The sequence below is a fragment of the Colletotrichum jinshuiense genome, chromosome 4 (genome assembly GCF_051148585.1).
Source record: "Colletotrichum jinshuiense chromosome 4, complete sequence".
In the NCBI taxonomy this organism is placed as follows: Eukaryota; Fungi; Ascomycota; class Sordariomycetes; order Glomerellales; family Glomerellaceae; genus Colletotrichum; species Colletotrichum jinshuiense.
The window spans coordinates 1,860,715-1,874,801 of NC_139311.1; the positions used below are offsets into that span (position 1 = coordinate 1,860,715).

A 14,087-nucleotide genomic window follows, 5' to 3' on the forward strand; every position below is an offset into this window, starting at 1 on the left:
GGGACGGGAGGACATGAAGAATACCACAGGGCGGCTATAAAGGACCGCCTTCTAAGTCTTTCTGTACTGCGGGGTTTGGCGTAAAAAGAGCGTGGCCTTGGGAATGCTATCTAGGTGTGCCTTACAGAGTACATGCATGTACATTGATAGGTAGATGAATGCAGCTACAATGGCATTGTTCTTAGCGAATGTTCAGGATTTCTCACGCAAATCTTGGCAAGAGATACTAGTAGGATCTCCGGTTTCCATTTGTTATCGCAGGCCCGCCTATAGTCAATCCGAAGTGAGGAGCTCTTTTATTGAAATGTAAGCAAAGCCGAACTTCGACGAAGTCATTGAAATGAGGCTTCTTTTTCGGGTCTTTTCTATTCCTCTGAACTCGCTGTACAATCACCATACTTGAACAACCTGGACTCAGTGTCCCTGTGGGGGAGCTGTTGCGAAAGGATTGTGCAGAGAACTCAAGTGCGATACGCCATGGGTTAATATAACTCAACAAGGGTAAACTCACCAAGCCCTGACACAATGAGGATTGACAGATTGAAAGCTCTTCGCTTTCTTGATTTTGTGGGTGGTGGTGCATGGCTATTCTCAGTTGGTGGAATGACTTGCCTGCTACATTGCGATAACAAACAACGCCTTGACCTAATAAATATCTTGTGTTGCTTTAGGAGTACGCTGGCTTCTTGGAGGGTTCATCGGCTCAGCCCGATGAAAATTGGGGGTAGCAACAGATTCTATGATGCCCTCAGATGTTCTGGGCACGCACGTTACACTGGCGGGACCAGCAAGTACTCCCTTGACCGGAAGGCTCGGTAATCTTGTTAAACCCCGTCGTGCTGGGGCAAAAGACTACCATTCAACAACAGCAGAAGCTTTGTACGATTTGGAATGCTACGAAAGTTATGCAGGAAGACTTTTTAACAACAAGGTGGCTCTCGTTCGTATTTGAAGTCCTCGGCGCAGAGTGAAGACTCGACCATAGACAATGCCCGCCACCGGCGAGCGAGCTAGGCTAGACTCAAATCAAATAATGGGCATGTCAACAAGCTCATATTGAGTAGTGCCCGTTTATGAGTTCCTTTCCAGCACCTACATAATGTAAGGATTAAAAAAATACCAACGGTAGATACTTCTCGACTACAGAGGGGGGGATTTTACTTGAACAGCTGGATACCGCAAGCAAACGCCATGTCGTTGTTCGGCTGTTCAACAGCAGCTTTCCACTCTAAACACAAGCCTTTGACAACTCGGGGAGCGGAGGAGTAGTGGGGTGGGTCCGTGTCCTCCTGGTCCCCGCCGAAGCGATAAAGGAATGTGCTTTCTTAGATGGATGATGCCAATGACGCCTGGACCTGGGAAGCGTCCATGTCCATAGCTCCGCGTTTAACTCCGCGACGACCTTTCCGCGACAACCTTCCTGCGCCAACAACTTCATTGTCTTGAACTCGACTTTCCCAACCACGCCGGAAAAAAATCGCCCCTAGTACTCTCTGCTACCACCCGACGACTCGATCATACGAAATTATAACAAACACCTGCGATTTGCATCGCCATTTCTCATCAACACATCCCTAGAAGAGCGCATAGGTCTGTAACAGCTTAGACAGAAGTTGTTGCAGGACCACACGGTCCATGCCGTCGAATTCACCCCCCGCAGTAGAGGGAGCTTTGCCATCACGGGCGACGGGAAGGACAGGTGGAACAGCGCCAAATACCGACACGAGCAGCCCTCCGCGACGAAGACCCCGCGTAGATTCTGACGTCTCGCGCTCCGGTTCTGTCGCCCCGCATCAGCAGCAATCGAACAGACCCAGTCCGAAGCGGTTCAAGTTTGGTGCCGAAGACCCTCCTACCCGTTCTGCAATGTCTACCAAGATGAAGGGCAAGCTCCCCGAGGTCATCGATCTTACACAATCCAACTCATACCGACCGTATACGGGCGCAAAGAAGCTGGTCATCAAGAATCTGCGGCCAGCAGCGAGGAACGAGCAGCTGGAACAGTACTATCAGCGGACCGAGCAGGAGTTGATCGATGCACTACAAGACGTTTTCAACGGGCGCAAGCCGCAACTGCCGCTGGAGAGGCTGTACAGGGCTGTTGAGGATATATGCAGGCGCGGCAAGGACAACGAGTTGCAGCTATATGAAACACTACGGCGGAAATGCGAGGAGCACTTGACACGCGATGTGCTGCGGTCGATTAAGACCCAAGGCGGGAACACAGATGTGGAAATGCTAAGAAGCGTCCTCCAGCATTGGCGAGTCTGGAACACCCAAATTGTGAGCCTAGCAGACGCCTCCAGACACTCAACTTGAACAGGAACTAATGGCATTTGATAGATGACGATTCGGTCTACGTTCAGCTATCTAGACCGTACATTCCTCCTAAAGAACAAAAGCTACCCTTCCATCAACGATATGACCATCTCACAATTTAAGAGAATGGCATTTCCCTCGCGAGATGATCCAGACGGCCAATCACCCGGCGGCAAGGCGTTGCGGGGCATGTACGACCTGATTTCTTACGACCGGCTTGGGGATGAGCGGTTTGAAGCGACGTTGTTGAAAGACTCCGTCATGATGCTTCACGTTTTCAACATCTATACCAAGTATTTCGAACCGCGGTTCATAGAGCTGTCAGAACGCTACTTCCAGGAGTTTGCAGAGGAACGAAGTGCGTCAAGCTTGAAGGAGTACATTTTAGCATGCGAAAGACTTCTGAAGAGAGAGGACTATCGGTGCAATGAATACAACCTGGATTCGACGACAAAAAGGCAGTTACTTGATGCGGCGCACGGTATCGTGGTAAACAACTATTCAGACAAGCTTTTGGACACCGAGAGTCTGTCAAAACTGCTTGCCGAAAATGAGGTGGACTCGATGAAGGCGCTGTACGATCTATTGCGACTGTCTGGTATTCAAAAGAAGCTTAAGCAGCCTTGGAGTGCATACATCCGGAAAACAGGCGCCGCAATTGTTGCCGACAAGGAGCGAGGCGAGGACATGGTTCGGAGACTTCTTGAACTCAAGAGATCATTAAGCCTCATTGTCCGCGACGCCTACGGGGGCGATTCGGATTTCGTGAACGAACTGAGGAACGCCTTTGGCGACTTTATGAACGATCGCAGCATCGCAACGACTTGGAGCTCTGGAACATCAAAGGTTGGAGAGATGATTGCGAAGTACGTCGATATGTTGCTTCGAGGCGGTATCAAGGCTTTGCCGAAAGCCTTGCTTTCGGATAACAAAGATCGAGCCGCGGCAGAACAGAGCGGGCAAGCCAGTACCGGTGATGAAGATGCCGAGCTCGACCGCCAACTCGACCAAGCACTTGAGCTCTTCCGCTTTATCGAAGGCAAGGATGCATTTGAAGCATTCTACAAGAAAGACTTGGCCCGCCGTCTGCTTATGGGCAGAAGTGCTAGCCAGGATGCTGAGAGGAACATGCTTAGAAAGCTCAGAGAGGAGTGTGGTATGAACTTTACCCACAACTTGGAGCAGATGTTCAAAGATGTCGAAGTGGCCAAGGAGGAAATGGAAGCATACAAGCAGTGGTCAGAGGGCACTGGCGTCGGCAAACCCCCTGTCGACCTCTCGGTTATGATATTGTCAGCTGCGGCATGGCCAACCTACCCCGACGTCAAGGTCCATCTGCCAGACGATGTTGCAAAGCAGATCGAACGGTTCGACCAGTACTACAAAAACAAGCACACCGGTCGACTTCTCAACTGGAAGCATGCACTGGCACACTGCACAGTTAAGGCGAAGTTCCCCAAATGTACAAAGGAGCTCTTAGTCAGTGCATACCAGGCGATTATTCTCGTCTTGTTCAACGAAGTCGGGCTTGACGGTTTCCTCAGCTACGAGCAAATAGCTCGCTCTACAAATCTCCAGGGAGATGAGTTGGAGCGTACACTGCAATCCCTTGCCTGCGGTCAGGTTCGCGTGCTTGTAAAGCACCCTAAGGGCAAGGAGGTTAAATCGACGGACACGTTTACAATCAACAAGGCTTTTGTGCATCCCAAGATCCGAGTCAAGATTAACCAGATTCAACTAAAGGAGACCAAAGAGGAAAACAAGGCGACACATGAGCGCATTGCCCAAGACAGAAGGTTCGAGACACAAGCGGCCATTGTCAGAATCATGAAGAGCCGGAAGGCAATGAGCCACGGCGAGCTGGTGGCAGAGGTGATCAACTTGACCAAGAACCGGGGGGCTGTCGACGCGGCACAGATCAAGAAGGAGATCGAAAAGTAAGTTGTCTCGCCGAAATGCAATGGACTGAATTGTGCTAACCGCTGGACAGCTTGATTGACAAGGACTACATCGAGCGTGAGGGTAACACATACACTTACCTGGCATAGACGATGGTCTGTCGCGTGTGCTAGACCTAGACCCGGGGGAATGCATCCAGCCGGGCTTATAAAGTGCTTGACCAAAGAAGCCAATGTAAATGAATACAATGAAGCGCATGTGGGATGACTAGGAACATGGGCGTTGAAGCAACGAGCAACGACGGATCTGGCTTAGCATAATATATGTACTAGATCACACTACCTACACGATGAGATGAGACGAAACGAACGAGCACATAGTGAATGACCCACAATGAGCCACACCTCGGTGAGGGCCGGTGAAGACCCCTGTCAGACCCTGCGGAAAATCATTCGACCTAGCGCATTGCGGGGTTCGAAAAAAGTTGCGGCGGTCCCTCTGCACCTGGTCAATTTTTTTGGGAAATTTTGTGCCAAAGGCGGTCGGCTTGAAATATTTCCCAGCCAGTCCCGCGAAACTCGACGACTTTTGACTCGACGGATTGCCCCCAATCGCGCCCCTCCGACATCGATTTTACAACAGACGTCGCCGCTTGAACCAATATTTCTCCACGAGAGAAATACCAAGAACGCTCCTAGTTCTTTTATTTATCCCCCCCGTCGTCACAAGCCAAAACCGCCAAGATGCCCAAGTCTAAGCGCAACAGAGTGGTCAACCTGACCCAGGTGAACAAGAAGACGCGCGAGCAAAAGGACAAGCTCTTCTCCAACATCCGCGAAACGGTGCCGGAGTACCAGCACTGCTTCGTCTTCGGCGTCAACAACATGCGCAACAACTACCTCAAGCAGGTCCGCCACGAGCTTACCGACTGCAGGTTCGTGCTTCCTCCCCCTCCACCCCGTCGTCGAGCATGATATGTCCATGCCATGCCCACGCATGATTGCCCCCTCCTGCACACCACTCAGGAGCGACCAATCGTCCCATCAATACCAATTGCAAGCTAACATGGACTCAAATTACGCACAGAATCTTCTTCGGCAAGACAAAACTCATGGCCAAGGCCCTTGGCCAGGACGCCTCCTCCGCCGTCGCAGAGGGCATCAACCGCCTCACCCCCTTCCTCACCGGCACCGTCGGTCTCATCTTCACCAACCGCGAGCCCGAGTCCATCCTCGAGTACTTTGAGGGCGTCTCCCCCGTCGACTTTGCGCGCGCCGGCACCGTCGCGAACCGCGACTTCATCATCCCCGCGGGCATTGTCCACTCCACCGGCGGCGAGGTCCCCAAGGAGCACGATGTGCCCATGGAGCACAGCATCGAGCCTGAGCTGCGCCGCCTCGGCATGCCGACGCGCATGGTCAAGGGCAGGGTCTGCCTCGGCGAGGAGTCGGGCGAGGGCGAGGGCTACACCGTCTGCCGCGAGGGCGACGTGTTGGACAGCCGGCAGACGAGGCTGTTGAAGCTCTTTAGCGTCTGCTTGAGCGAGTTCAAGGTCCAGGTCTTGGCGTACGTTTACTTTCCCCCCCTTCCTTCTATTGGGTTTTTTTATACCAGAGAAATGGAAGAAGAAAATTCGCAGTTGCTGACTTTTTTTTCCCCCGTAGTTACTGGACATCCGCCTCGGGCGAGGTGACGGAGGTGAACCCCAACGCCATGGACGGCGTCGAGGCCGAGAGCGACTAAAGAATCGAAGAAGAAAAATTCCTCGGGAACACTGATGACCAACACACAAAAACAAACACAAAAAGCTTCTAGACTTGATGATTGCTTCATGTAGGCTGATACCATCGTGGATTGCGAGGGTGGATTAAAAACAAACACGGCGTTCTGGGCGGTTTTATTAAAGAGAATTTCGGTCATGCGTCGGGCATTGTTCACAATTTTCAATCCCTCTTCACGGAGGCAAACTTTTTATGCGTAGGATTTCGGGCAGGTATGCGCTCTCCGTGACGATAGACGTACTCGAAGGGCAAGAAAAAAGCTACGTACGACCTGTCTGCGTAAAAAACAAGAGGTCCTCACCTATTCGTACAAGTAATTATAACGTGGTACATGCGGGTTGTCCCTGTTCCTTTGATCCATCCCGTCTCCCTACTAAGCTCCGGGTCAGTAGACACGAAGTCCCTTGACTCTGACCTTACCTGCAGCGCCGTTTTACCGTTGAATGATTTTGTTGGAGCAGTTTTGGGTTGTGTAGTCTGAGAAGTGCTCGAGAAATTGCATTCAGAGAGAAGGTTACCTTCAACGGAGTGCTGCAGACGTTTAGGGTGTTTTTTATAGATGCCTTGGTGATGGCCTGTGTGATGTCGGTATGCCTAATTGTTGCGGATACTTGCCCCCACGGGTTGGGTTGGACTTTTCTTAAACCGGATATGGAAATACTTGAGTTTGCGCCTGAAAACTTCTGCTTACCCTCGACAGAGAAGGGGAAGAAGGAAAAGAGACTGAAAGAAGAGACGAGCGAGTTGTCACCCACCGCAAGACACTTTGTGTCTCATCAGTAACGACGCAACTTCCTAGGATCTTCGTAACCGCCGCCTTCGTAGCCTCGTTTCCTGCTGTCATCGTCGCGGGGTCGGTCGAAGTCCCTGTCTCTGTCTCGGCCACGATCCCGGTCTTCTCTGTCGCCTCGGTCACCGCGATACCCACCTTCTCCTCTGGGTCTGATCGGCTCCATGTTGCTTCCAGTCCTTCTGCCACCATCACGATCGCGGTCCCTATCGCGGTCGCCAAAGCGGCCTCCATCACGGTGGCCACCGCCGGATCTGTCGTCAAATGAGCGACCACCACCACCACGGTCATACCCACTGCCGGAAAAGTTACGGTCGCCTCGGTCGCCTCGTTCGCCTCCGTAACCACGACCAGGTCCTGACGGAGCATCCCTAGGAGCACCATATCCGTTGGGGCCACGGTCGCCACCCCGGGAGCCGAAGTCGCCACCGCCCCGAGAGCCAAAGTCGCCGCCGCCACGGAACCCTCCGCGACCGCCAAAGCCTCCACGGAAGCCACCGCGTCCACGTCCTCCTTCAAAGCCGCCACGGAACCCTCCTCGGAAGCCGCCGCCAAAGCCGCCGCCGGGTCCACCACCCATAGGCCGGGCTGGCAGAGCCTTGGTGTATCCTCTACCGCCGAGGCCACCGCCCAATCTGCGGGGTACCCAGCCCTTGACGGTGCGGCCTCTTTCGACGTCTACCTTGATACGTCGGTCTTTGATTCGAATACCATCGCAGGCATCTAGAGCAGCTACTCACCAGTGCGCCAAGGCGCGTGTGTCAGTAAAACCTTACCAATATCATACCTTTGCACCACGGCATCGAGTAAAAGAAGAAGAGAAAACATGACTTGAGAAGGGCAAGCTTGAGGGCCACTGATCTCGGGGTGTAAAGCAGGGCTCGGGCAAGCCTGAGGGCCACGAGCCTGGAGGGGAAAGACTGGCTGGCAAGCCGAGTCTCGTCAAAAGGGGGGGTTCGGCGGTATTACCTCTCATGTCTTTCTCTCGTTCAAATACTACGAAAGCGTAGCCTCGATGGGGCTTCTTCTTCTTTCTGGGCTTCTCATGAGCATGAGTGTCAGTGATGATGCGAATCTGTCTAGTTGTCAGCTTGGTTCATCACATGCGGTGGCGACAAGGGATACACACGCGCTCAATGGGGCCGAATCGGCCAAACTCTCTCTCGAGGTCCTGCTCGTTGGCCTCGTAGGAGAGTCGCGCTACAACCAGCGTCTTGAAAGCGTCGCCACGGATATTGGGGTCCTCGTGCGGCTTGACTAGATATCAGAAATGTCAGCAAAGTTTCTCTGATGTAATAACGGGGCGAGAGAGGAGGGACTGACAGTTCTTCGGCCCCTCGGTCTTGAGAGCCTCAACTGCGGCCAGCTTCTCGAGCTTCTTGCGGTCGCGCATTTGCAGCCAGCTCTCCGTCGGCTTGTATTCATCCTCCTCCTTGTATTTCTGAAGCGCAGGAAGGAAGTCGGCAACGCCAGAGACGGGCAAGGTCCGTCGGCTCTCGGGCGCATGATCGGGAGGCTGAACCCATCGCAGAGGCGGGCGCGGCGCGAAGAGCGCAAGCAGATTGGGAGGAAGCTTATCCGTCATCGCGGAAGCTTCTCTTTGTCGGATCCCGAATGTCGCAGTCTGTAACTCGAAGAAGATGCGTGCCGTCCGTTGACTAAGGATGCACCGATCAAGCGCAGGGGGATAGGGATTGGGAAGGGAGCGTCGCGTCGTTTGGGAAATTGACACGGGAGCGCATGGGAAAGTTTGTGGTGCAGCCTGGCCCAGGTCGACCTCCTTCCTCCAATCCCAATCAACCGTGGTTCAACCGATCCACTATTTTCTGCGAAGCTAGGTACCTCCCCAGCCAGGAACGTACCTGAGCTACAAGGCTGGCGTTCATCGGCGGCCGGAACATCTACCCTTTTTGCGCTAAGAAATTTCCCGCCCGGCCTCGAACAGGAGCTTCTCGCGACTCAGACCAGCAATTGGATTCTGTGCGCCAAGAAGGATACGATGACGATCAAGGCATTGAAGACGGTGTCCACCGGCTGTGTAAGTACTCTGTGATTTGGATTCGACCCGATCTTTTGCTTACACCTTGGCAGAATGGCCTCGGTGCCTTCATCCTCCAGTGCAAGAAGATGGACTTTCACTACTGCGACTGGGCCGGCAGCTCCAAGGGCATGAAGTAAGCAAACCCCTGAGATAGTCGATTAGAACCATCTCTTACAATGTCTGCAGCGGTTTTATCAAGTCCCAGCTTCCCAAATTCGCCGCCGCCAACCCCCAGATCGAGTTCTCCGTCTCTCCCCGTCCCTCGAAACACCCGGTCATCGTTGGCCACTACATCAACGGCCGCGAGAAGGCCATCTGCGTACGGAACATGGAGCCCCTCGAGATTATGAAGAAGGCGGAGCTGCTGCGTGACGCCAGCGGAGAGAAGCTGAAGAAGACGAACAAGCCAGTGACGAGCATCAACCCCAGTGTCAGAGGCATCTGGAGTCCTTACCACGGAAAGGGCATGACTGTATAATATGAGAGAATATCGGCGCTGTCTATTTGGAAAACATGTAAAACTACGAGCAAAACAAGGCGTGCATAGAAGGCGGCATGCGGCATCTTTGATGCCTGTATCATACAATCACCTGTCGGGGGAGGGAAATAGTGCCCCCTGAAAGCGCCCAAAATTCAAAATCTCACCATTCACAGTGCGTTCATTGCATGTCGTGGGGGTATATTGAGTTATTTTTTTTTTCTTCTTCTCTACGGCCCTAGGAATACGGGTATACTCGCATCACCGGCGTTGCCTGGGTCTATCCGGACCCATCACGGGCCTGGTTTTAGGTCACCATTATCAAGGATGTAATCTAGGAAGTTTACTGCTTGGCGTTGACAATGTCGACGACTGCGAGATGTTAGCTACCGGTCTCAGGACTGTATAACGGGGAATACTCACAGCCAGGCTTCAGGGAGGCACCGCCAACAAGGAAGCCGTCAATGTCGTTCTCCTGGGCGAGGGCCTTGCAGTTCTTCTCGTTGACACTGCCACCGTACAGGATGCGAGTCTCCTCGGCGACCTTCTCGCTGACCTCCTTCTTGAGCCAGGCGCGGATGGCGGCGTGGACCTCCTGGGCCTGGTCGTTGGAGGCGACCTTGCCGGTGCCGATGGCCCAGATGGGCTCGTAGGCGATGACGACCTTGGACCAGTCCGAGATGGCGGCCTTGAGGGCGGCCAGCTGCTTGCTGACGACGTCGACGGTGGTGCCGGCCTCACGCTCGTCGAGGCTCTCACCGCAGCACCAGATGGCACCGACACCGTTCTCGGTGGCGTACTTGGTCTTGGAGGCAACGACCTCGTCGGACTCGCGCAGGATAGTGCGGCGCTCCGAGTGGCCAAGGATGGCCCAGTTGATGTTGCTGTCCTTCAGCTGAGAGACACTGATCTCGCCGGTGAAGGCACCGTTGGGCTTGTCGAAGACGTTCTGGGCGGCAACCTCAACGTCCTTGCGGAGCTGGTCGCGGACGAGCTGGAGGTAGAGGGCGGGAGGGGAAACGACGACCTCTGCGCGGGGTTGTCAGCTTAGTTGCTCTGCGTTGGCCCATGAAGGGACAGGTTTGACAGGAAAATGCACTTACCAGTGTTGGGGTCGAGGGTGGCGTTGTTCAGGTTCTGGACAATCTCCTTGATGGACGAGATGGACCCGTTCCTGCGAGGTGAAAGGCATAATGCGTCAGTCTGCGATGCTTGGATTGGAGCCGAGACTTCCATATTTTCCACCTCCCCCTCCTCTCTCCGGCGGTGCAGAGATCGTGGACCCCGCCAACGCAACGGGCAGACTTACATCTTGAAGTTGCCGCCGACGAAGAACTTGCGAGCCATGGTGGGCAATTGGTTATATCTGATGATTTGATGGAGTATGTTGAAGCTTGAGACGTCTGAGTGTCAATCGGAAGACAGATCAGATCAAGGCTGGATGATGTAAATGACGCAGGATGAGTTTTGGTCAGTTAGCTTGTCATAGCAGTAAAAAGACCTCAGGGTTGGGGTCGGGTCACGTCAAAAGCTCCAGCGCGAGGTGGGCTGGGCTTGTCTCATGGAGGGGCAGAGGGGCACTACGCAGGAGGGGCACTGGCGCGCTGCACACTGATGGCCCAGTTTGCTGTACACAATCAGGCAGTGGTTGTGGGTCGCCCAGCGGCTCCGATGTGGCCCGGAGCCTGCAGCTGCCCCGCACTCAACCTCACGGGTGACCTGAGAGTCCGTCTGCCGTGGGCTGAGACTGTCCTCCAACAACAAGCGCCCCTCAACAGTTTTCGTGCCCAGTCGGGCCGTTCCTCTTACCTCCGCCCCTGGATACCGAGCTTCTTGTTCGACAATCCAATCGGATGTCTTATATAATTGTAATGTCCAAGTGGATGGTCCGCGACAGCACACGTCCAGTCGGGACCAGTTCGCAGCCTCAGTCAAGACTCTGAAGCATTTGAGCGCACTTATCGTGAAGAGGAACTGCAGCAAAAGCTTCCTTTCATACTTCCCAAAAGCTGTCAGGGCAGGCTCTGTACGCTTACAGCGATCTTCATTTTACTCCGCGCTTGACTAAAGCTTGAAGTTAGAAGAGGCAGCAATGCGTCTGTCTCGGTTCCGTGAGATAACCGCCTCGGCCAACACGTCTCTGAACCCTGCTTCTCCCGACTATACGGCTACTACATTTCCAGCTTCTGTCAACCTCGGCAAAGAACCACCAAATTCCGAGTCTTGCGCCGTGCCAGTGAAGAGTAAATTGATGACAAAGTTCGGAATGCCCGTAAGTAAATCTCGTGCCTGAACTACTACTATTCACAAACTTGTCTCGTCGCCGACGACAATTACAGCTACATCATAAAATAGTTTGTTCGTAACGGCTTGCTTCCATCTTGCAAAACGAATACCATCAGCCACGACTCCGTTTTCATGCCAAACAAAATACAAATACGGGTCATGCCGAGCACGTGACTGTGTTGTCATCTATCTGTGGCATTAAAAGCAATACCTCGTGATGGTGTCTCAAATTCTCCACGATCAACATCCAGCTGGGTTGAAAAGACTCGGTTCTAGGCCTTCTCAACGAAGTGCAAGGCCAGTCAGTGGCCCGTTTAACACCCATCATTACAAATAGTGTCTAGGCCGTGAATCGACGATTGCCGGGCTTAATGTCTTGCCCTGAAAGAACACGCACGGGGCGTAGATCACCTTAGGCGACTTGTCTTCAAGAAGATGGCATTCGGTTTGATGGTCAGTACGACATCATTATGACTGGAAATCGGTATTGTGTCCCACTTGTTAGTCGTGCTAGACTTCCTGTTGTTGTGCTAATCAAGAATTCCTTCGTCCGATTAAGAATCTCAGCTTGGACTAGCTCACCGTTGAACAAAGTAGCGTTAGCCCCGAGTTATGGCTGAGGAAGGTCAACCGTTGCTTTGAGATACCTTCGCATTGGCCACCAATATACCCGAAAAGGAACTCCGTGAGACCGGATGGTTTGGCCATTCCTGCTCTTTTGCCGGTTTGGCGGTATGACTATCCCGCCCGGCCAACATCTCAGTCGAAGTCACACCAATTCTTATCTAGAAATATTTGGCATCGCCATCCATTCGGTTTCGATGAGAGACAAAGCATTGACGATACTTCACGTACCAAAGCAGACCTTTTGCGTAGTAAATTTCACTCAAGGGAGAAATGGATTTCAGGCCCAATGTGATGTATGTCGGCCGCAAATCAGGCCTAACGTCGGCTCACCTTTACCACGCCTCGTTATTCATAAATGACTCTCTTGAGCTGAGCTCCCATCATTCCCGCTTTCCCGACGTTGCCGGCTTCATCGTTTCTCCTCAACTTGCACTCGCCATCACAAATAGGGGTTTCGTGTCTGGGCCAAGTTTTCTCGACCATTGATGGTCCCAGAGAGATGATGGCGTACTTAGGCTAGCAAGACTTGAAACAGTGTCCAGCTCGGGCAAATGTACTTTGTTTTTACAAGGCTTCAAAAACGTGCAGGCATAGAGGAAACACGGCATCTGAAAACCAGTTACCGATGAAATACGGTACTTGGCTTACAATGAGGCCCCCAAGACGAACAAGGAAGGCATTGGTGAGATAGTACTGTACTTGAGATGTGACGGTCTCGCCGTGAGACGTTCTCTCAAGTTGGATTTCAATGTTTCATGCTCTTTTGGTGATACAATACATCGCGAGCCCTTCCGAAACACCCTGAACTCCCATAGGGTCCGAGATACAAGACGCCAGGGCAATATTGAACTCTGCTGTTCCAACATGCCTGTCATTTCATGACTTTCCCGCTGTCATTGGAGTGTGCCGGTGGGCATAGGAACCTACGCCGGGTGTCGTTATGATTGAATCGGCCTAGTTAAGGGGGGCCGGATCTCGTCCGGGGGCGTAACTGATGGGAGGCCGGAGGCACATGGGGTGACAGCCCCGGCCTTATCTCACGACCCAATCGCATCCTCACCGGCCAGGATTCATACCGGGGCTCTCTCTACCTTCCTGCATCTTGAGGTAGAGCAAGCGGGGAAGACTGAAGACGTTTCCGCCCTCGGGCTTGTCCGCAAATGATACGAACACCGGGGCCGAGCTGGGCACACGCGAAACTATTCGCCGATTGCTTCTGAACCCCGGTCCGCGGGTTCCCATTGAAACAGCTGCTTGCCGGGGGTATGTCGGAAACGGCCCAGAAATAGCAAGCCGGCCACACAATCACCAAGCGTGGGAGCTGATGGATGAGCTGATGAGGCATCTGGCTTAGAGACTTGGTTTTCGGTCACAAGAAACGTACTCCAGAGCCCAATGAGAGTTGTTTCTCATGGCGGCTATAGGTGCACCATTTGTTGAGTGGAAGCACCTGACATGGTACCGGAGAGCAAAGAGTGGACTGAAGGAAAGAAGAGCGCAGTTCCAAAGCCATTCCGAAGAAGTGTCGTCCCATCGATGACTAAGACGTACATATGGGGGAGGGGCGTTTGTGGAGCTGGGGCTTATTCAAGAACGCATGCCCATGTGACAACTGCTGTCAAAAGCTCTGCCAAACTACACGACTTCACGTCACCATGTCCATCTGCTGACATGCAAGCCGTCTTTTCTCTTCTTCAGCACTGAGATCAATGCTACCCTGGCGTACACAATTCGTCAGATAAGGTAACATTTGAACGCCACCAACCATGGGAAAGTCCAGATCCGATGTGATAGGGACCGAAACCTAACAGGCCAAGACATCGAGGGTGGCCGTTTCGTAGTTCTTTTACTACAAAGCCTCTTGTA

General features: G+C 53.0%; 5 protein-coding genes across 5 annotated transcripts; 3 read left to right on the forward strand and 2 right to left on the reverse strand.

Moving 5' to 3' along the window:
- Positions 1–1,635: 1,635 nt before the first annotated feature.
- On the forward strand, positions 1,636–4,367 carry EsH8_IV_000465 (cullin family protein; the record flags this gene model as incomplete). The annotated part of the gene is made up of 3 exons (XM_083265355.1): positions 1,636–2,283; positions 2,344–4,256; positions 4,310–4,367. 3 exons carry the CDS (start codon positions 1,636–1,638, stop codon positions 4,365–4,367), a joined length of 2,619 nt encoding a protein of 872 aa, XP_083124250.1.
- Positions 4,368–4,961: 594 nt separating this feature from the next.
- On the forward strand, positions 4,962–5,961 carry EsH8_IV_000466 (ribosome assembly factor MRT4; the record flags this gene model as incomplete). The annotated part of the gene is made up of 3 exons (XM_083265356.1): positions 4,962–5,152; positions 5,305–5,784; positions 5,883–5,961. 3 exons carry the CDS (start codon positions 4,962–4,964, stop codon positions 5,959–5,961), a joined length of 750 nt encoding a protein of 249 aa, XP_083124251.1.
- An 814-nt stretch (positions 5,962–6,775) lies between these two features.
- EsH8_IV_000467 (U1 small nuclear ribonucleoprotein of 70kDa MW N terminal-domain-containing protein) lies at positions 6,776–8,374 on the reverse strand (the record flags this gene model as incomplete). The annotated part of the gene is made up of 4 exons (XM_083265357.1): positions 6,776–7,521; positions 7,759–7,864; positions 7,919–8,046; positions 8,113–8,374. 4 exons carry the CDS (start codon positions 8,372–8,374, stop codon positions 6,776–6,778), a joined length of 1,242 nt encoding a protein of 413 aa, XP_083124252.1.
- Positions 8,375–8,788: 414 nt separating this feature from the next.
- EsH8_IV_000468 (mitochondrial 54S ribosomal protein mL43) lies at positions 8,789–9,308 on the forward strand (the record flags this gene model as incomplete). Its single annotated transcript, XM_083265358.1, has 3 exons — positions 8,789–8,827; positions 8,881–8,963; positions 9,017–9,308. 3 exons carry the CDS (start codon positions 8,789–8,791, stop codon positions 9,306–9,308), a joined length of 414 nt encoding a protein of 137 aa, XP_083124253.1.
- Positions 9,309–9,651: 343 nt separating this feature from the next.
- On the reverse strand, positions 9,652–10,655 carry EsH8_IV_000469 (triose-phosphate isomerase TPI1; the record flags this gene model as incomplete). The annotated part of the gene is made up of 4 exons (XM_083265359.1): positions 9,652–9,680; positions 9,732–10,337; positions 10,412–10,482; positions 10,618–10,655. 4 exons carry the CDS (start codon positions 10,653–10,655, stop codon positions 9,652–9,654), a joined length of 744 nt encoding a protein of 247 aa, XP_083124254.1.
- Positions 10,656–14,087: the final 3,432 nt, after the last annotated feature.